This window comes from Notamacropus eugenii, chromosome 2, assembly GCF_028372415.1.
Source record: "Notamacropus eugenii isolate mMacEug1 chromosome 2, mMacEug1.pri_v2, whole genome shotgun sequence".
NCBI lineage: Eukaryota > Metazoa > Chordata > Mammalia > Diprotodontia > Macropodidae > Notamacropus > Notamacropus eugenii.
This window is the reverse complement of record NC_092873.1, coordinates 218,032,737-218,053,941: the sequence shown is the minus strand read 5'-3', so window position 1 is coordinate 218,053,941 and position 21,205 is coordinate 218,032,737. Positions and strand designations below refer to the sequence as shown.

Below are 21,205 nucleotides of genomic sequence, written 5' to 3'. Positions count from 1 at the left end.
TGAACTCATGTCTGTAAACTCCTATGTTCACTTTTCTTTCTACTGCACCACATTGCCTTAACATCTTGGCAGATGGGCTAAACCAGGTTGAGGGGAACTGACAGGCCTCACACCCTGAAAGTCATTGGAGAGTTAGGGGGATGTCTACCCCAAGCATGTGAAGGTTTCCACCTAGGGGAATGAGTGGATGAAAACAATTTGTTGCAAAAGACATGAAGGTGGCAGAAGTAGACACTATGGAGCACTTAGAGCTTCGCCAGACATTGAAGATGGCAAGTTATCCAGGGCCATCACAAGTTGGCATGACTTTTGTCTTGTGAGTGGACATTGATGACTGTGACAGGGAGAGTGTGGCTGACTACTGTCTGCAACTCTGCCCCACTGAAATCCAAGTAATGGATGAGTCGGGACATCACCACGTTGTCATCTGTCCTCTAGGAAAATGAAGGATGAAGAACAGGAAGGGGAGGGATGTGGTGGAGTGGAAGGGCCTTTGGTATGAAAGGATCTGGTTCTATTCCTTTTTCTACCACTTTCTATGTGGGTGAGCTTAGGCACTTTGTTCAATCTCTGTGAAGCACAATTTACTTAGTTTCATAATGTGGGGGATTGGACGAGATGACTGATAAATGTCTTTTAGGGGTTTCTAAATCTAAGATCCTGTACTGCTTGCCTTGATAGACTCTAACTTCCTTTGAGAGCAGGGTCTGTTTCATTTTTTTGCAAAATATTCACTGATCCCAGCAATGTCTGTGAAGATTTTTGCCATGCCTGGATCAAATTTCCCTTTTATGTATTTCAGTGAACCAGGAACTGAGGTTTGATGAACTCTGAGGTAAGTTGCTCTTCTGAGATTCAATATCACATAATATCCACATGCGTAAATTTCCCAGTTTAAGCAGCCAAAGAAAGAATCAAGTAAGGAGGGAAACGTTGTAATAAACAGCTCAGTTACCTTCAAAGTATTTAGAAACAATCTCTATAGTATTTACAAAGTCTTCCAAGGTGCTACTTTGTCATTTAGCATTGTGCAGTCTTATTTTTTTCAGTCATGTGTGACACTTTGTGACTCCTTTTGGGGTTTTCTTGGCAAAGATACTAGAGTAGATTGACATTACTTTGTCCAGTTCATTTTACAGATGAAGAAACGGGCAAGTGACTTGCCCAGGGTCACAAAGATGGTAAGTGTCTGAGGTCAGATTTGAATTCAAGAAGATGTCTTCCTGACTCAAGGAGTGATATTTATCCACTGCATCATTAAGAATTGATACATTAACTTCATAAGCATTTTATGTCATGGAATACAAGAGAAAATGGACCAGCTCTTGCAACGGAAATTCAGCTAGATTCACTGGATGCCATTAAGAAGGATACCACCACGTAAGAGGTATCAGAAATCAACCTATCTAAATAAGATTTTGATTTAAGTTATCTTAGGGTTCATTTTTGTCCATTTTTCCTATTTTTTATGAATAAAAAACTGAGGCTCATATAGGTAAATCTGAAATCATATAGGTAGTGAATTTGGACTTCTACACATCTGGAGTGAAATCTGACATTTGGGAAGAGGAGAATGGTGTGAATTTTGTGAACATCAGGATTATGGGAACAGAAAAATATGTTTCAGAATATGAAATCCTGTATTACAAGGGAATGTTGGAATATGAGTACCAGCCACCATCCAGAGGAATGTGGCTTCAGCAAAGTACTTTGAAAAATCCTTGTTCCCTATGGTGCTTCAGGCCAAAGAAGGCCAAGACTGGGTAAAGATGGAGGGAGCAACACAATGACTTTATGGCCCAGGGAATAATCGCTTTGCATTTGTTTTCATGAAGAAGTATAAACTAAATACTTTATCTCCAGCAAAGATGCAGGGGACTTCTCAGCATCAGTGCTATCAGCAAGGGGAAAAGCAAAACAGAGTGTAGTGTAAACAAATTGGATGGGAAGGCTTTAGAAACATCAGTTTGGGTCTGAAGCCTTTGTGATATGAGCCTACTCTCCAGACACAGGAGCCATCATACAGTTAAATGCCAAAGGGTATAGAATTTTGGATGTGGAATTGAGAAGACTTGAGTTCATATCCTCCTTTAGACATCTGTCAGCTGTGTGAGTGGCCAAGTCACTTAACCTCTCTAACCATCAGTTTCCTCATTGTTAAAATCAGGGCCTTAGATATGAGGGCCTCTCAGGTCCATTCAAGCACTAAATCTGTGATCCTCCACATTCCTTTTTAATGTCTTTGTTTTACTTCATTTTCCCCAGTTGAGTCTTAAAGAGAGAACAATCTGTGTAGGTATAAGGGCTTTCTCTCTAACAAAAATGTAGATTATCTCAGGTTTCTCACTGGAACCTGGAGACTACAGGGAATGATATTCCTCACAGATGTGCCCTTTGTCCACTATAATAGCCCTGAACTACATTATCCTTTTTAAGGCAAATGCCAGTTAGAAAGTTGTGGCAAAAGAACTAAGGTGGAAAAATCATTCTATTCCCACTGTATATTCCAACTGGGGTATATAACCAGGCCCCAATCCTTTCATATAACCAAGAAAGTATAATAAAGACTGAGAGCATCTCCAGACCAGTTACTAATCTATGCCCAAATGTTCCACATCAAAGTGTGAGAAATCTTTGAATTTCCCTTGGACCATAGGCAAGTCCATGTATAAGAATCTGTGATGTATTGGAAGGCTAGGCCTACAAGATGGAGGTTCTGGTTTGAATCAGGGGATCTAAGGCTGATAAGAGACAAAATACTAAGTTGTAAGGAAGTTATAATTTGTCTGATATTTTAATCTTCACTTCATAAGTCAAAACACAAAGAGAATTATGTTTTCTAATAGACCTGCTGTCCATTATAATATACAAAGAATATTAAAATATTTCAACATTCTTTTCATATAAATCTTTAATTTTGTTCCTAAATATTTAAAGTAAATGTATCAACAATCTTAACATTTCCTGTACTTTTTTACTGAAGGAGAAAGGAAACTATATTGTATGGAATTGATGATTATAATCTAAGCAGCAAAAAAAAAGAGATAACATATGAAACATATGTGAAACATATATGATATACTATAGCATGTGTTTCACAATAGCATTATATGTATACATACATGCGTATACATATATGTTCATGCATGCATGTACCTGTATACCAGCATGTACTTTATATATATATATATATATACATGTATAATTGTAATTGCAGCCTAAAATTGAGGCACCTATGAGACAATATGGATAGACAGAGTGTTGGGCCTAGAGTCAGGAAGACTCATCTTCATGAGTTCTCATCTGCCCTCACTGACTTAGCTGGCTGGGTGACCTTGGACAAGTCACTTAACCTTGTTTGCATTAGTTACTCATTTGTAAAATGAACTAGGGAAGGATGCTGCAAACCACTCCAACATCTTTGCCAAGAAAACTGCAAGTGGATGAGGAAGAGTTGGACATAATGAAACAACCTCCTAAAATCTGTGTTATCCCATATTAACTTTGGACTTTTTTAGATGACTAAAGTAACCTCTTATATTACTAGAATGAGCAAATAGTTGTAAAGGCAAATTAGATTCTCTTGTAACTGCTGGTTTGGTAATGTTATGTTATTTTATTTTTAGGTAACATTTGGTAATATTATGTTATATGTATGTAATGTTGCTAATGAGGCAACTTCTTGGTCTAGTGGATCCAATTAAGAGTCTTAGGTTGGGAAGACGTGAATTCAAATCCAGCCTCAGACATTTGTAATCCTGGACAAATCACTTCACCTCTGTTTGCCTCAGTTTCCTCAGAAGTAAAATGGGGGAAAAAATAGCACCTACTTCACCAGGGTTATTGTGAAAAACCAATGAGAAAATATTTGTGATGTACTGTGCACAGTGCCTGGTATATAGATTATATAAATGCTTCTGATTATTATTATCAATGAAAGAATGGTTTAAGGCAACTTACACTCAAAGAAAAAACCTGTGGATGGCTAAGTTCTCCTATCATCTAGAACAGGGCTGGGGAACCTGTGGCCTCAAGGCTACATGTTACCCTCTAGGTCGTCAACTGCAGCCCTCTGAAAGATTTCGAACTTTACAAAGAAGTTGAAGTTTGAATGGAGTTGAAACTTTGAATTGAAATTTGGAGTTAATCAAACAACCGCAGCTGAAGACCTAGAGAGCCACATCTGGCCTTGAGACCACAGCTGCCCCATGTTGCCCCCACTAGAATGCAAAGAAAACCAAGGACTTTGGAGGAACAAAACCATTGGTACTGTACGGCCTCCTTTTACAGGGAGGCTCAGCTTCATTACTAGCTGTTGGTAGGATTTATCTCTTACTACTCTTTCTTTAAAAAAATAAAGAAAAAAAAGGGAATGTAAGAAAAAAAGCCAAGAAATTTCTATAATCCAGAATAGAGCTGAAAATCTTTCAGGGCTATTTATTTAAATAAATATAATTGTTAACTACATAATAAAAAAATTACTCAAATTTATCATATGTGAAAACGTTATTTTAACTTCTGAAAAGACAGAAAAGATATCAGAAATGTTCTTTCAAAGAATCAGAAGAGGCAAAATATATGCCTTTTTTAAAAAGAAAAAAATCCTGTTGCCCCTTGTTCCAAGACAGGAATAATGAACACATACAAATGTCAAATGAGAAAAGACAGGAACAGGAGTATAACTTTGAAGACAGCTGGCAAACACTATTCACATGCAATTTGGCATGTTAAATAGATTTTATTTAATATCAACCCTGAAACTGGGATTTGGATTGCATGAAGAGAGCAAGTCTTCATCTCATACTAATTGGCTTCTTCCATTTTTAACTTTGCCCCATATTTTATATTCTTCAGTCTAAGACCTTAGCTTGTTCAGAAAACAAATCGATTGTTGAAGAGTGCCCTCTGAAGACTTTCCCAGTGACAATCAGCTTGATTGCTCTTCGAAACCAAGGGTAAAAGAAAGCATAGATCAGAGGGTTCATGGCTGAGTTGTAATAGCCAAACCAAATTAAAATCTCATAAATATATGTTGGAGTGATGAACCCTAGGAATGCATCAATTATTGTTTCAATAAAATAAGGGAACCATGAAATCAAAAATGCAATCACTGCAATACCCAGGGTTTTTGCTGCTTTTCTCTCCCTCTTGGAAACTCTGGCTTTGTAACTCTCTAAGAATGACTCAGTTTTGCTGCTCATACTTTCTATCTTTCTAGCCTGTTCTTTAGCTACTAGAAAAATCTTACAGTAAAGAATGACCATGATCAGAGTGGGGATGAAGAACAGCAGAAAGTCTATCAGTACCCAGGTTTGATTCACAGCAATCTGACAACCTCCCACACAGGTCAGGGCACTTACTAATTCCTCCAGCCCATCATCATTGGCACCTGTGTAAAGAAGAGAAAAACTAAATGTAATGGCAAGGAACCAGCAGAATGCAATGCATATTCCTGAAACTGACAGAGTGAATTTGGTTGGATAGACCAGAGGGTCAGTGACAGCAATGTATCTATCAATGGAGATGAAACACAAATGAAAAATAGAAGAATAACAAAATGAGAAATCAAAACAAGAGTGAAATTTACAATAACTCTCCCCAAAATACCAGCAACTCTCCACTGACCTCACCATGCTAAAAGGCATCACAGTGGCTCCCACCAAAAAGTCAGCACAAGCCAAGGAGGCAATGAGAAAGTTGGCTGGAGAGTACAGCTGCTTGAAGTGAAGAATTGAAACCATCACTAAGAGGTTTCCCAACACAGCCAGCAGAGCTCCAGAGCCAAAGGCCAAGTAGAGGATGACTCTGGGTGCTGGGGAGTAGGAGGTTTTAATGCAGGACCCATTGATGTTGTCATAGCAGAGCTGTACAGCTGCAGGCTGGGACTCGTTGCTGCTGCTCATCATTTTTCCCTCTCTGCTTATATCTTTTTTGTCACAGAAAAGTTACCACTGACATTTCCAATATTCCTGAAGAAAAAGAAATTAAATGCATGTCTGTACAAAGTCAAGTAATTTCCTTATTTATATATTATTATTTATAATTAGAATATATAATTATATGTTTTATGTTTTATGATTACATAATACTTAGGTATGCTATATATAATAACATAATTATAAAATATGATCCATTTTACTGAGATAATATTTGGAAATTACTTAACACATTGCTTGGCACAGTAGGCACTACATAAATGTTTGATCCTTTCCCTCTTTCCTATAAACAGTGAAGCCCCATCCTCTGTTATACTCAGTATATGTTATTTAACTCAGTAGAACTCCTTCCCCTCAGCTCAAAACCACCAAATAAAAATCTTTTAATAAGTCTACTAAAATTCAGCACCAAGACAATCAGTACTTACCTGCTTGGTAACATTTCCTTCTAATACTCTCATTCTCTACCTCTGACAAGCTCCTATTTAAGACTGAGATAATAAAGGACCCCTCAGTTCAAGGGTCACCTTTTATTACTTTACCTTTCTTCCTGTCATCAACTCTGAATTAATGCCCAAAGTACGACAACCTTTCTGGAACTCAGCCAAGAAGTGCAGAAAAGCCCTAAGAGACAATCCCTATGGGGTAGGTGTGAACAAGAAGAGACTTTTTTTCAATAACTATTAGTGAGTTTTTTACTCTGCTACACTTGTTTACTGTATAGGAACATAAATGATCTATTTCATTTTGTAAGATGGATTTTTTTTTGATTGTTGAATTTATGTTGAATGTACTGACATCTCATATAAATGTATATGTGTGTGAGTGCACACAACTATGAGATGCAGGTATGTTCTCATATGTATGCATACATACAGCTATACAGATGTGTGCACATATTTGTGCACATAGCTATTAAAACTTAAAATTGCACTGCCTTTTAGGACACTGATTACATATGTATAAAAGCACACATATATCTACACACAAATGTAGGTGTATTTTCACAGATTCTCCTTATTAAACAACAGTCTGTACTTTATTAGATATTGGCTGCCCATGTTAGCACATAACTCATCAAAAACTTTTAAGAAAATTTTCCATTATTAGTCAATCCCTAGACTGCAAACATACAAGCATTTATTAGATCCATAATTTAAATCTTTTTTGGTTTGATCTGCTTGAATGTACTGGGATTCATTGGCAGAATCTTTGAGAACCCTTGGATGTTTCCATATTACATTTTATTGGAAACATTACGTATTGTACTTACATACATAAAAATTTTCACCGTGAACATATCTTTTTACAAAGCAAATAGGTAACTATTGTTGAACTTCAGTACTATAGAGTTCTGGGTGAGGCATTAGGGAAGGTACTGAGAGGCTAAAAGACTTTCTCAGGAACCAACATGTGTCAGAATTCAGGGCTTCTTTATTTCAAATCAAACCTTCCCTCTACTAGTAAATGCTGCCCCTCCATAAAAAGGGTGTCACAAAAGTATCAGGGCAGCTTTAAACTTTAATAGCTTAAAACTATACCTACTTGTCATTTCATGGTTATGAGGAACTGATGGTAGGGAAATCCCTTCACTAATGACAGCTGACAACCTGTCTGTCCCTTATAATCCTTGAGAGTTGTCTGTGAGTACTGAGAGGTTATGCGACTTGCCCTTGGTCACAAGTATATTAAGTGTCAAAGGTGGGAGCAGACCCCAAGTCAAGGTTCTGACTCCAAGATCAAACCTCAATCCCTGTCATGCTGCCTCTCTCTGCATTAATTATCAATAAGTAAATATCTTCTCTACGTGTACAATAACTTAATAGCTGTACAATTCATGTGGTATATAGGAAGACAGTAAGTCCCTGTTGTTTGGTCAGCCAGGTGTGCAGTGATGGACAGAGTGCTGGGCCTGGAGTCAGGAAGACTCATTTCCTGAGTTCACATCTGGCCCTAGATACCAGCAGTGTGTCCCTGGGCAAGTCACTTAACCATGTGTGTTTCAGTTCTTCATTTGTCAAATGGGCTGGAGAACGAAATAGCAAAGCACTCCAGTACCTTTGCCAAGAAAACCCCCAATGCGGTCATGAAGAGTCAGACATGACTGAAATGAGTAAATAAGAAAAAGTCCTTGATTAAAATAAATGTAGTTTTTAAGGAGCACAGACCATCCTCATACCCAGTAGAGGGGAAATGCATGTTCTTCAAGGCAGCATAGAACTTCAATACATTTGTAATGATGTACCCCAAGCTGACTGGGAAGTGAGTAGTGCCTCTGGCCATACAGTATTTATGCCCTAAAAAGAACCAGGGTCCCCATTGAAGCCAGGGTCATCTCCAGACATCTTGATTAATATCTGGTCACTTGATCTAGATGACTCTGGAGGAGAAAGTGAGGCTGGTGGAGGGAGGACAGAGACATTTCAGTTTCTGTATATGAAACCTTCTACTACTTTCTACTACCAAGAGAAATTGAAATTTGAAGTCTATTGAAGGTGTCAAAATATGTTGGAGATACCCTGTTTCCCAGAGCTAAGACCCAGCAATCAGATTGTGCCCTGAGCTTGAGATAACAACAATTCTCTGTTCTCTATATGCTCTATCTTATCCTCTGCCAAAGTGTGCTCTACCCAGGTATACACTTCTCCTATTTCCCAACATCCATTACCACATCTATCATGTCTTTGACATGCTCACAGTCACTGCTCCTTGAATTCTATTCCTGTTTCTATCACAGATCTCTGGTTCTATACTCCACAGTATAATAACAATTCCCAAGATTTAGGGCCATATTGTTCCCACTGAATCTGTGGAAAAAGTAACTCAAGATCTAGTAATGATTCTGTCATTGTTCATCCCAGTGCCTGTGCCTCAACATATTAAGGTCTCCTACTCAGGAGGATTTCCATTGAAGTATTTTTCTTACTCTGAAACTAATTTAACCACTACTTGACTTCTATCACCCCTGCCTTTGGACTGCTCTGTCTCACCAGGTTAGACACCAGTCCAGTCTGGACTACATTCAGAATTCTGTTGACATTAATGGGTGGCAGTGGTCTTAATGAGTGGACATGTTCCACTGAAATTTCTTCAGTGTCCCGCATCTTTCTTTTGGCAAGTTCATTGTTCTCACTCCTGCTGCATTATCAGATCACCACTCATTGGGCTCACATTTCTTTTTGAGGAAAAACCCCAGGGCCACTTTCTTGACTGTGTTCATCCTGGATCCATCTGGTAAGCTCTTTTTGCACATAGATTAATTTGCTTAATTTTGTACCTAGTTTCTATTTATTTTGCACTAGTCTAGCAAATTTGTATTGTCATAAGTGTCTTATCTGTTTCATTGCTTATGACTTCTTTTGTGTGCCTCTGGAACCAATAAATACAAGCCTAGCTGTGAACTTTGCACCATTTTTTTCTTGTTCATACCTGTCTTGTCTGTTTCTCACTGTTTGCAGAATGTCTATATCATGTTTGTGCTATGAGCTTGATTCTCTTATATTAAAAAATTCAAAAGATTCAGTGAGCCGGAAGAATATCTAACAGCTGTAGCTGGAGAGAACCTTGGGAGAGATTTATGAATTTTACTTCACCCCCACATTAGGTTTTCTATGGGAAGTTAGATTCCAAGAAAAGAGGAAAAATCTAGGATGCTTTTCTTCTATTGTTAAGGTGAAATTACAGAAATAAAGTGAGATCACTTAAGATGTAGAACTTACAAAACATCTTAGCAGATTATCAAATTTTGAGATTAATCATTAAGAGGCTTGGCAGTTAGTCATTTTAAGATTGCAGGAGAAAATTCTTGAGACTTAGTGGGCAATTCCAATAACTCACCCCTTTCTGAAGCATCTCAGTAAGTTTTGAGGTAGCGCTCTGTAGAATTTTAGGAAAAAATAAGGATTAAAACATATAAAGGTTTTTTAAAGTTTTTTAAAACAACTGGCAAGGTAATACCTTTATTGTTCTAGAATGTAGAGTAATGAAGGAAGATTGTTGGTGGAAAACATAGACTAAAGAGAGTTAAAAAAAATAACTACAGCAACCTCTTATTAACCCATTCTTGACTTTTCAGTTTTTATCCTATATTGTCTCCAGTTCCTGACAGCACCATTAAGAAAGGAATGTATTGTCCTATGAAATAAGGGTAGATGCTAAAAAAAAAGAAGAAAACACCCCATAAACTATTGAGAGACCCTCCCTACAACCCCAATCACTCAACATGACATGGTTCTGTGGAAGAATGGGAAAAGGAGGGTGTATTCAGTAAACCCCCTGACTTCCCCACTCCCCTCCCCAGAGTCATGAGTCCAGGGACTGCTAAAAAGACCATTACATCCCATGTCTCTCTGTTAACCCCTTTCATCCCAGGCTCCCAAATACAGTAGGGAAAGAGAAAGCTGGAGAATTGTGGGGAAATTTGAGTTGTTTCCCACCCAGTGGTCAGAAGCCATGAGGGGCTTCATATCCCCTTCCCCAGCATCTGCCCAACCCCAGGATTTGCAACTGTGTGTGAGGGCAGGCCCCACAGCCAGCATTCCCTGTGCCCTGACATCAGGAACTATCAACAATGGGGAGACCCTGGTGCCAGCCACCCAAGTACCTAGCCATACTGCCCTGCCCCAGATCCCAATCAGTCAATGTCTCCAATGCAGGAGAAGTCCTTGACAGGCCTTGCCTGGATGCTGCCTGGGAGAGTCCTGTGTCCTTGGCAATGCATAGCATGGACGGATAAGGTGGGGAAGTGAGCCAGCTTTTGCCCATGGTGAGATTACCCTTCTATGTTCCAGTTGCAGAAGCTTATTAGATATGTCATTTTAGGAAAGTTATTTTTATCACTGCTTATCCCAGCTGCCTGATTTGGAAAGATAAATATAATAATAACCATTGTTGGAAGATCACAAATACATACTTACATTCATGTACATATACACATATATACAGACACATGTATATTTCTTCATATAGCAAATTTATACTACCAAGAACTTTTGTAAGTACAACAATAAACTGTTTAAATAACAGAATGGGACTGGAACATCTCTGTGTTAATGTTAATAGGATACAAGTATGAACATCTTACAATTTTAACCTGTATTTTTGGTTAAATTATAATGTAGGGATGATAACCTCCTAAGGGGGATATGATTAGACAAAGTAATGAGACAAAGATGTAATGTAAAAGCTTTCTTATTAAATGATATAGTGCATGTTGGACAAAATGGAAGAGGATAATTATTTTCTCTAAATAACTATATAGAGATATACACGATTGACATCCAAAATTTAGCTATCATGGAAACTCAAGTTTTGAGTTTTAGTTTCAATTTTAGTAATAGGTTTGGTAATATGTTCTCAAAATTGGGTAAAGAACTTATTAATTGAGGATTAACTGAATTTTACACCAAAGATGTATTGATAATGGTATAGAAAGTCAAATGATATTCCCCAGTTTTTCTGTAAGTGTGTGATAATCTTAAGGATAGAAAAATGTCCAAGATGGTATTCATGGAGTGTAAGGTTGAACTGAGAAACCTTCATTATCAGAAAAACTGCTGTATATTCAGTAGGAATTCTCTTATACATTTGATTTAGTAATATATGCACATCTACTCACTCGTATTTTGTTTCAGCGATTTCATTATATGATGTAGAATTGCATTTATGTATTTATATGACCTTCATGCCCACATTCATACATATGCATACATGCCTGTATATGACTACACATATACAGGTGTGTATACTTATACATGTTCAAACATACACATATACACATACATGCACATACATGTACATGCCATCCTAGCAAACCAAACATGACACCAAAGTATATAACAAAAATAAAGATAGCAAGTTCAGTAAAACCAACACATCAGTAGAGTCTGGTAGTATATGTGTAGATTCCACTGTAGAACAAAGAAATGAAATGAGATGCTCAGTCACATAAGTAGTGAGTGATTTGTGGGCCAGGCAGAGAAACAGGAGTTTGCTACCCCATAATATAAGTGGGAGAAGAGGCCTTGGAAGTTCCACTTCTCTCTGCACAATTCTCAAATCATTTAAGATAGCTTCTTATATCATGTCAATAGCTAACTGTGGTTGAAGATGAAGATTGTCTCATAGGCAGAATCCTTATATTCTCATTCTACTGAGATCCTAGAATTAAGAAAGCTAGGGAATCAAAAGCACTACCTAGAATCCCATGACATAGATTTTAGGTGAAATAAAGTATAGTTATTTGAGGAATGGTGTTGTATATCATCATCAGAGAGGAGTGTAAAGAACCTCAGAGCTGGGTGAGACAAGAGTGAAACCCCATGGAAAAGGGGTTCTGGTCCAATGTCTGTTTCTAATTAACCTTGTAAATTTGAGCAAATAACTGCAATGTTTTGGACTTCAATGCCCTTATCGTTAAAATTTCAGGATTGAAGTACATGTTCTTTAATTCCGTCCTTCAGAGAGTATGTTCTCTGTTGTCTATTGTCTCTGGTCTCCATACAAATATTTAATATTCAAAGTAGTAGGGGTAAGGCACTTTTTCCAGCAAGAAATTATTATATATGTGACAGAGAAAAGATTATTGAACTTAGAGTCTGTCGTTGGTGCCATTCCTGCGTTTGAAACTTAATAACTTTATGTGACAGTGGGTAAGCCATTTTTCTCCTTGGATCATGATTTCCTCACTTAAGAAGTGAGAATATTGGAACAGGAGCTCACTAAGGTCCCTCAGGCTCTAAATTCTATAAATGTTTGATGCCACTTATGTAAGTGAACCCGCTAAGTCCAAAACTACCAATGACATACGTTGTTATGCATTGTGAGGGAAGAAAAAGGATCCATATCTGCAAAATTCTCTTTTATTCATTCTAATACAATTCAAACTAAACAGTCAGGCATGAAACCCAATGCATTTTGCTTCTGGTGTCAATGCCCAGGAGACCATTGATAATATCAATGTATGCAGTTTAAAAGTAAAAGAAACCTCCATTCTGCTGTGCTGTCTACCTAGTCAGTCATTCATAAAAGGTTTATTTATAGGAGGTGTCTCTATGACACAGTCATTTACAGGTAAGTCCAATCTTCTTCCCCCATGCTTTCCACATTTGAACTACCCCTGTTAAGAAAGCAAAACAGTTAAACAGTAACACATACAGTACATTAACCACTTCATTTAGTACACGCAACATTCCCAGCTGAGCAGAGCCAAATATATCTCATTATGTACTTCAGGACAGTTATTGGCTTTTCAATTATTCAGAGTCATGTCCAATTTTAATAATATTTTCGTTTATATTATCTTAGATATTACAAAATTAGTCTTCTGTGTTTATTTATTGGATCATAAGATCAAATCTTTAGAGGTTAAATTTTGACTCTTACATAAGATACTATTTCCTCTGCTTGGAATTTAAAGTCCTGGACAATCAGGAACAAGCATACATTTCTCAGTTTTCTGTACATTATTCCCTTGAAGCACACTGCAATCTACCTTGTGTGCTGTTTTTTCACAGATGACATTCAGCTTCCCATATCTGTGCTTTTTACATAGGTTGTAAGAATGCATGGAATGAGTTTTCTCTTCATTTCTTCCTCTCCTAATCCCCAACTTCTTTCAAAATTTATTTAAGCACCAGCTCTAACATGAAACATTTCTTAATATGTCCCAATTTTTAATGCTTCCTAAATGCTTCCCTAAATTACCCAGCATTTTCTTTGTGGTTTGTATGTGTTTAGAAGATCATTGATCTCTATGCGAGGCTGTGAGATTATCCCATTCAGCCTCCAAGAGAAGTGATCTGAATTTCCCGAAATGAGAAAGGTTGTAAATGTTAGAACTGCCATTTTTACTTATGTCTATAAACTCCCAAGTTCACTTTTCTTTACACTGCATCACACTGCCTCAGTATCTTGTCAGATGGGTTAAACCAGATTGAGGGGAACTGACAGGCCTCACACACTCAAAGTCATTGGAGAGTTAGGGGGATGTCTACCCCATGCATGTGAAGATTTCCACCCAGGAGAATGAGCAGATGAAAACAATTTGTTCCAAAAGCCATGAAGGTGGAAGAAGTGGACACTATGGAGGGCTTAGAGCTTGGCCAGACATCTAAGATACCAAGATATCTAGAGTCATCCCAAGTTGTCATGGCTCTTGTCTTACCACTGGACATTGATGACTATGAGAGAGTGTGGTTGACTACTGTCTGCAACTGTGCCCCACTGAAATCCAAGTAATGGGTGAGTCAAGACATCATCATGTTGTCATCTGTCCTCTTGGAAAATGAAGGATGAAGAACAGGAGGGGGAGCGATGTGGTGGAGTGAAAGGGCAGGGCCTTTTGCATGAAAGGATCTGGTCCTATTCCTTTCTCTACCACTTTCTATGTGGGTGGCCTTAGGCATTTTGCCCAGTCTCTATGAAGCACAATTTACTTAGTTTCATAATTAGGGGGATTGGACTAGGTAACTGATAAATGTCTGTTGGGGATTTCTGAATCTAAGATCCTGTATTCCTTGCCCTGATAGACTCTAACTTCCTTGAGAACAGAGTCTCTTTCTTTTCCTGCTAAATATTCACAGAACCTAGCAGTGTCTGTGGAGACTTTTGCCATGCTTGGATCAAATTTCCCTTTCTTTCATTACAGTGAACAAGGCAATGGGGCTTGATGAACTCAGGTAAGTTGCCCTTCTGAGATTCAATATCACATAATATCCCCATGCCTAGACTTCTCAGTTTAAGCAGCCAAAGAAAGAATCAAGTAAAGAGGGACAGGTCAGTTACCTGCAAAGTATTTAGAAATAATCTCTATAGTATTATATTATATTACAATATATATTCTAATATATAATGTAAAAATTATACTATATATAACATATGATATAATAATCTTACAAAGTCTTGCAAAGTGCTACTTTATCATTTATCATTGTTGAATCTTGTTTTTTCAGTCATCTGTGAGTCTTTGTGAGGTTTGCTTGGCAAAGATACTAGAGTAGATTGATATTTATTTCTTCAGTTCATTTTACAGATAAAGAAATAGGCAAGTGACTTGCCCAGGGTCACACAGCTAGTAAGTTTCTGAGGCCAGATTTGAACTGAAGAAGATGGATCTTCCTGACTCAAAGACTGGTACTCCATCCACTGCTTCATTAGGTATTGCTACATTATCTTCATAAGCATTTTGTGTCATGGAATACAAGAGAAAATGGACCAGTTCTTGCAATGGAAATTCAGGTAGATTCACTGGATGCCATTAAGAAGGATAGCACCTCATGAGAGGTATCAGAAATGTCCAACCTACCTAAACAAGATCTTGGAATATGAGTACCAGCTACCATCCAGAGCAATATGGCTCCATTAAAGTACTTTTAAAAATCCTAGTTCCCTATGGTTCTTCAGGCCCAAGAAGGCCAAGACTTAGTAAAGACAGGGGGAGGGGAGAGAAACACAATGATTGTATGGCCCAGGGAATAATCTCTTTGCATTTGTTTTCAAGAAGAAGTGCAAACTAAACTCTTTACCTCCAGCAGAGATGCAGGGAACTTCTCAGCATCAGTGCTATCAGCAAGGGGAAAAGCACAACAGAGTGTAGTGAAAACAACTTGGATGAGAAGGCTTTAGAAACATCAATTTGGGACTGCAGCCTTTGTAATATGAGCCTGCTCTCCAGCCACAGGAGCCATCATAGAGTTAAATGGCAAAGAGTATAGAACTTTGGATGTGGAATTGAGAAGACTTGAGTTCAAATCCTCCTTTAGACATTTGTCAGCTGTGTGAGTGGCCAAGTCACTAAACCTCTCTAACCATCAGTTTCCTCATTGTTAAAATCAGAGCCTTAGATTGGAGGGCCTCTCAGGTCCATTCCAGCACTTAATCTGTGATCCTCCACATTCCATTTAAATGTCTGTGTTTTACTTCATTTTCCCTAGTTCAGTCTTAAGGAGAGAACAATCTATGTAGGTATATTGGACTTTTTCTCTAACAAAAATGTAGATTATCTCAGGTTTCTCAATGGAAGCTGCAGACTATAGGGAATGACATTCCTCACAGATGTGCTCTTTGTCCACTATAATAGCCCTGAACTAGATTAAAAAATCTAAGGTATAAAATGATTCTATTCCCACTGTATATTCCAGCTGGGGTATATAACCAGGCCTCAATCCTTTCATATAACCAAGAAAGTATAATAAAGACTGAAGCCATCCTCTGGCCACTTACTAAACTGTGTTCAAATATTCAACCGCAAACTGTGTGAGAAATCTTTAAATTTCCCTTAGACCATAGGTAAGTGCAGGTATAAAGAATCTGTGCTGCAGTGGAAGCCTAGGCCTACTAGCTGGAGGTTCTGCTTTGCACCAGGGGATCTAACACTTATATGACACAACACACCAAGTTTTAAGGAAGATACAGTTTGTCTGACATTTTAATATTCACTTCACAAGTCACAACACAAATAGAATCATGTTTTCTAATAGGCCTCTGTGCATTAAAATATACAAAAATTATTAAAATATTTCAACATTGTTTTCATAGAAATCTTTAATTTTGTTCATAAAGATTTAAAGTTAGTGTATCAACAATCTTAAAATTTCCTGTACTTTTCACTTATGCAGAAAGGAAAGTGCATTCTGTGGAATTGATAACTATACCATAAGTAGCAAAAAGAAAAGTGTAACATATATAGTTGCAACATGTTTGATATAATGCAAGACCATTACATATGTGCATATACATGAGTATACATATGTATGTTCATGCATGTGTGTATCTGTACAACGGCATGTACATATGGATATATGTGTAATTGCAATTGCAGCCTAAAATTGGGGCAGCTAGGTGGCAATGTGGACAGATAGAGTGCTGGGACGAGACTCAGGAATACTCATCTTCATGAGTTCACGTGTGGCCTCAGACATGACCTTGGACAAGTCCCTTAACCTTTGTAAAATGAGCTAGAGAAGGACATGGCAAACCACTCCAACATCTTTGCCAAGAAAACTGCAAATGGATAAAGAAGAGCTGGACATAACTAAATAACAGCCTAAAATTAGTGCTATCACGTACCAACTTTAGACTTTTTTAGATAATTAAAATAACCTCTTGTATTAATGGAATGAGCAAATAGTTGTAAAATCAAATTAGATTCTTCTGTAACTGCTGGTTTCATAAGGATATGTTATTGTATTTTTGGTAATATTTGGTAATATTGTGTTGTAGGTATGTAATATTGCTAATGAGGCAGTTACTTGGTCAAGTGGATCCAATTAAGTGTTTTAGGTAGGGAAGATGTGAATTCAAATCCAGCCTCAGACATTTGTAATCCTGGGCAAGTCAATTCACCTCTGTTTGCCTCAGTTTCTTCAGCTGTCAAATAGGAATAATAATAGAACCTACTTCACCAGGGTTATTCTGAAAAACCAAGGAGAAAATATTTGCAAAGCATTTTGCACAGTGCCTGGTATATATGCTTTATAAAACTTCTAATTATTGTTAGCATTGAGGGAATGGTTTAAGAACACTTACACTCCAAGAAAAGACCTACTGAGGGCTAAGTTCTCCTATCACCCAGAAGAGGGGTGGGGAACCTGTAACCTCAGTGCTACATGTGGCTCTCTAGGTCCTCAAGTACAGCCCTTTGAATGAATCTAAACTTTACAGAGAAGTTGAAGTTTCAATGGAATTGAAAGTTTAAATTGAAATTTGGATTTAATGAAAGATCCCCAGTTGAAGACCTAGGGGACCACATCAGGTCTTGAGGCCACAGCTGCCCCAACCCACTAGAATGTAAAAAAAAACTCAGGACTTTGGGAGCACAAAACCATTGTTACTGTATGAACTCCATTCACACGGAGGCACAGCTTCTTTATTAGCTGTAGGTAGGATTTATCCCCCACTTTTCTGTCTTTAAAAAATAAAGAAATAAAAGGGAATGTAAGAAAAAAACCAACAAAATTCTATAAACCAGAACAGTGCTGAAAATCATTCAGGGCTATTTATTTAAATAAACATAATTGTTAACTACACAATAGAAAATCACTCAAATTTATCATATGTGAAAACATCTTTTTGACTTTTTAAAAGACAGAAAAGATATGAGAAATGTTCTTTCAAGGAATCAGAAGAGGCAAAATACATGCTTTTATTAAAAGGAAAATAATCCTGTTATTCCTTGGTCTAAGACAAGAATAATGAACAAATAAAAATGTCAAATGAGAAAAGATAGGAACAGGAGTACAACTTTAAAGACACCTGCAAACACCATTCACATGCAATTTGGCATGGCAAATAAATTTTATTTAATATCAACCCTGAAACTGGGATTTGGATTGAATGAAGAGCATGTCTTCATCTCATACTAATTGGCTTCTTCCATTTTTAACTTTGCCCCCTATTTTATCTTGTTCAATCTAAGACCTTAGCTTGTTCAGAAAACAAATCGATTATTGAAGAGTGCCCTCTGAAGACTTTCCCAGTGACAATCAGTTTAATTGCTCTTCGAAACCAAGGGTAAAAGAAAGCATAGATCAGAGGGTTCATGGCTGAGTTGTAATAAGCAAACCAAATTAAAATCTCATAAATATATGTTGGGGTGATGAATCCTAGGAATGCATCAATTATTGTTTCAATAAAGTAGGGGAACCATGAAATTAGAAATGCAATCACTGCAATACCCAGGGTTTTTGCTGCTTTTCTCTCCCTCTTGGACACTCTGGCTTTGTAACTCTCTGAGGATGACTCAGTTTTACTGCTCATACTTTCTATCTTTCTAGCCTGTTCTTTAGCTACTAGAAAAATCTTACAATAAAGAATGACCATGACCAGAGTGGGAGTGGAGAACACCAGAAAATCTATCAGTACCCAGGTTTGATTCACAGCAATCTGACAACCTCCCACACAGGTCAGGGCACTTACTAATTCCTCCAGCCCATCATCATTGGCACCTGTGTAAAGAAGTGAAAAACTATATGTAATGGCAAAGAACCAGGAGAATGCAATGCATATTCCTGAAACTAACAAAGTGAATTTGGTTGGATAGACCAGAGGGTCAGTGACAGCAATGTATCTATCAATGGAGATGAAGCATATGTGAAAAATAGAAGAATAACAAAATGAGAAATCAAAACAAGTGTGAAATTTACAGTAACTCTCCCCAAAATACCAGCAACTCTCCACTGACCTCACCATGCTAAAGGGCATCACAGTAGTTCCCACCAAAAAGTCAGCACAAGCCAAGGAGGCAATGAGAAAGTTGGCTGGAGAGTGTAGCTGCTTGAAGTGAAGGATTGAAATCATGACCAAGAGGTTTCCCAAGACAGCCAGCAGAGCTCCAGAGCCAAAGGCCAGGTAGAGGATGGCTCTGCGTGCTGGGGAGTAGGAGGTTTTAATGCAGGACCCATTGATGTTCTCATAGCAGAGCTGTACAGCTGCAAGGTGGGACTGGTTGCTGCTGCTCATCATTTTTCCCTTTCAGCTTATATCTTTTTTTGTCACAAAAGAGTTACCATTGTTATTTCCAAAATTCCTGAAGAAAAAGAAATTAAATGCATTTCTGTACAAAGTCAAGTATTATCCTTATTTTTATATTATTATTTATAATTAGAATATATAATTATATATTTTTATTTTGTGATTACATAATAATTATATATAATATAAAACAATATAATTATAAAATATGATTGATTTTCCTGAGATAATATTTGGAAATTGCTTAACACATTGCCTGGCACAATAGGCACTATATAAATATTTGATCCCTTTCCTCTTTCCTATAAACACTGAAGCCTCATCCTCTGTTACACTCAATACATGGTCATTTAACGCAATAGAACTTCTTCCCCTCAGCTCAAAACCACCAAATAAAAATCCTTTAATAAGTCTACTAATTTTCAGCACCAAGACAATCAGTACTTACCTGCTTGGTAACATTTCCTTCTAATACTCTCATTCTCTACCTCTGACAAGCTCCTCCTTAAAATTCAGTGAGATACTAAAGGATTCTTCAGTTCAAGGGTCACCTTTTATTACTTTACCCTTCTTCCTGTCATCAACTCTGAATTAATACCCAAAGTACGACAACCTTTCTGGTACTGGGCCAAGAAGTGCCAGAAAACCCCTAAGAGACAATCCCTGTGGGTTTAAGTGTGAACAAGGAGAAGAAATTTTTTTCCAGTAACAATTAGTGAGTTTTTTAGTCTGCTATACTTGTTTACTCTATAGGAACATAAATGATCTATTTTATTTAGTAAGATGGATTCTTTTTGATTTATGAATTTATGGTGAATGTACTGACATCTCATATAAATGTATATGTTTGTGAGTGCACACACAACTGTGAGATGCAGGCTCTTATATGTATGCATACGTACTGCTATATAGATGTGTGCATGTGTTTGTACATGTAACTGTTAAAATTTAAAATTGCACTGCCTTCTAGGACACATTAACTACATGTGTATAAAAGCACATAAACATATTCACACATATATAGGTGTATTTTACCAGACTCTCTTTATTAAAAAATAATCTGTATTTTATTAGATATTGGCTGCCCATGTTAGCACATAACTCCTCAAAAACTTCTAAGAAAATTTTCTGTTATTAGTCAATCCCACATCCACAATTTAAATCTTCTTAGATTCAATCTGGCTGAATGTACATGGATTTATTGGCAGAATCTTTGAGAACCCTTGTTTATTTCCATATTACATTTTATTGGAAACTCTGAATACATATTATATATACATACTTACATGGATATGTATACACATACATATAAAATCAATGTGAAAGCTTCCAAGGTGAACACATTTTACAAAGCAAATAGGCAACTATTGTGTAACTTCAGTATTATAGAGTTCTGGGAGAGGCATTAGGGAGGTTACTGAGAGGATTCAAGACATTCTCATGAACCAGCATGTGTCAGAACTCACTGCTTCATAATTGCAAAGCAAGCCTTCCCTCTACTAGTATATACTGCCCCTAAATAAATAGGGTTTAACAAAAATATTAGGGCAGCTTTAAACTTTAGTAGCTTACCTCCCTGTCATTTCATTGTTGTGAGGAACTGATGGTATGGGGGAGTCCCTTCACTAATGACAGCTGACAACTTGTCTGTCCCTTACAGTCCTTGAGAGTTGACTGTGAGTACTGAGAAGCTATGTGACTTGCCCTTGGTTGCAAGTATATTAAATGTCAGATGTGGAAGTAGATCCCAAGAGCTCAAGTTAAGTTTCTGACTCCAAGACCAAGCCTCAATCCCTGTC

General features: G+C 37.4%; 2 protein-coding genes across 3 annotated transcripts; both read right to left on the bottom strand.

The window, feature by feature from the left end:
- Positions 1-4,850: 4,850 nt before the first annotated feature.
- Positions 4,851-7,931, bottom strand: LOC140523817 (trace amine-associated receptor 7a-like). 2 transcript variants are annotated; one of them, XM_072638464.1, is made up of 2 exons: positions 7,924-7,931; positions 4,851-5,892 (listed from the first exon to the last, which is right to left on the bottom strand). In XM_072638464.1, exons 1-2 carry the CDS (start codon positions 7,929-7,931, stop codon positions 4,851-4,853), a joined length of 1,050 nt encoding a protein of 349 aa, XP_072494565.1. The 2 variants fall into 2 exon arrangements, with proteins under 2 accessions (XP_072494565.1, XP_072494564.1); XM_072638463.1 differs by lacking the exon at positions 7,924-7,931 and having other exon boundaries at positions 4,851-5,906.
- Positions 7,932-18,341: 10,410 nt separating this feature from the next.
- On the bottom strand, positions 18,342-19,400 carry LOC140523816 (trace amine-associated receptor 7a-like). The gene has a single exon (XM_072638462.1). The coding sequence runs from the start codon at positions 19,395-19,397 to the stop codon at positions 18,342-18,344; it is 1,056 nt and encodes a 351-aa protein (XP_072494563.1). The 5' UTR covers positions 19,398-19,400.
- Between the last annotated feature and the right edge of the window lie 1,805 nt (positions 19,401-21,205).

What these genes read in the sequence shown, in the direction of transcription:
- LOC140523817 (XM_072638463.1), bottom strand. Translation starts at nt 5,906, where the DNA reads ATGATGAGCAGCAGCAACGAGTCCCAGCCTGCAGCTGTACAGCTCTGC.
- LOC140523816 (XM_072638462.1), bottom strand. Translation starts at nt 19,397, where the DNA reads ATGATGAGCAGCAGCAACCAGTCCCACCTTGCAGCTGTACAGCTCTGC.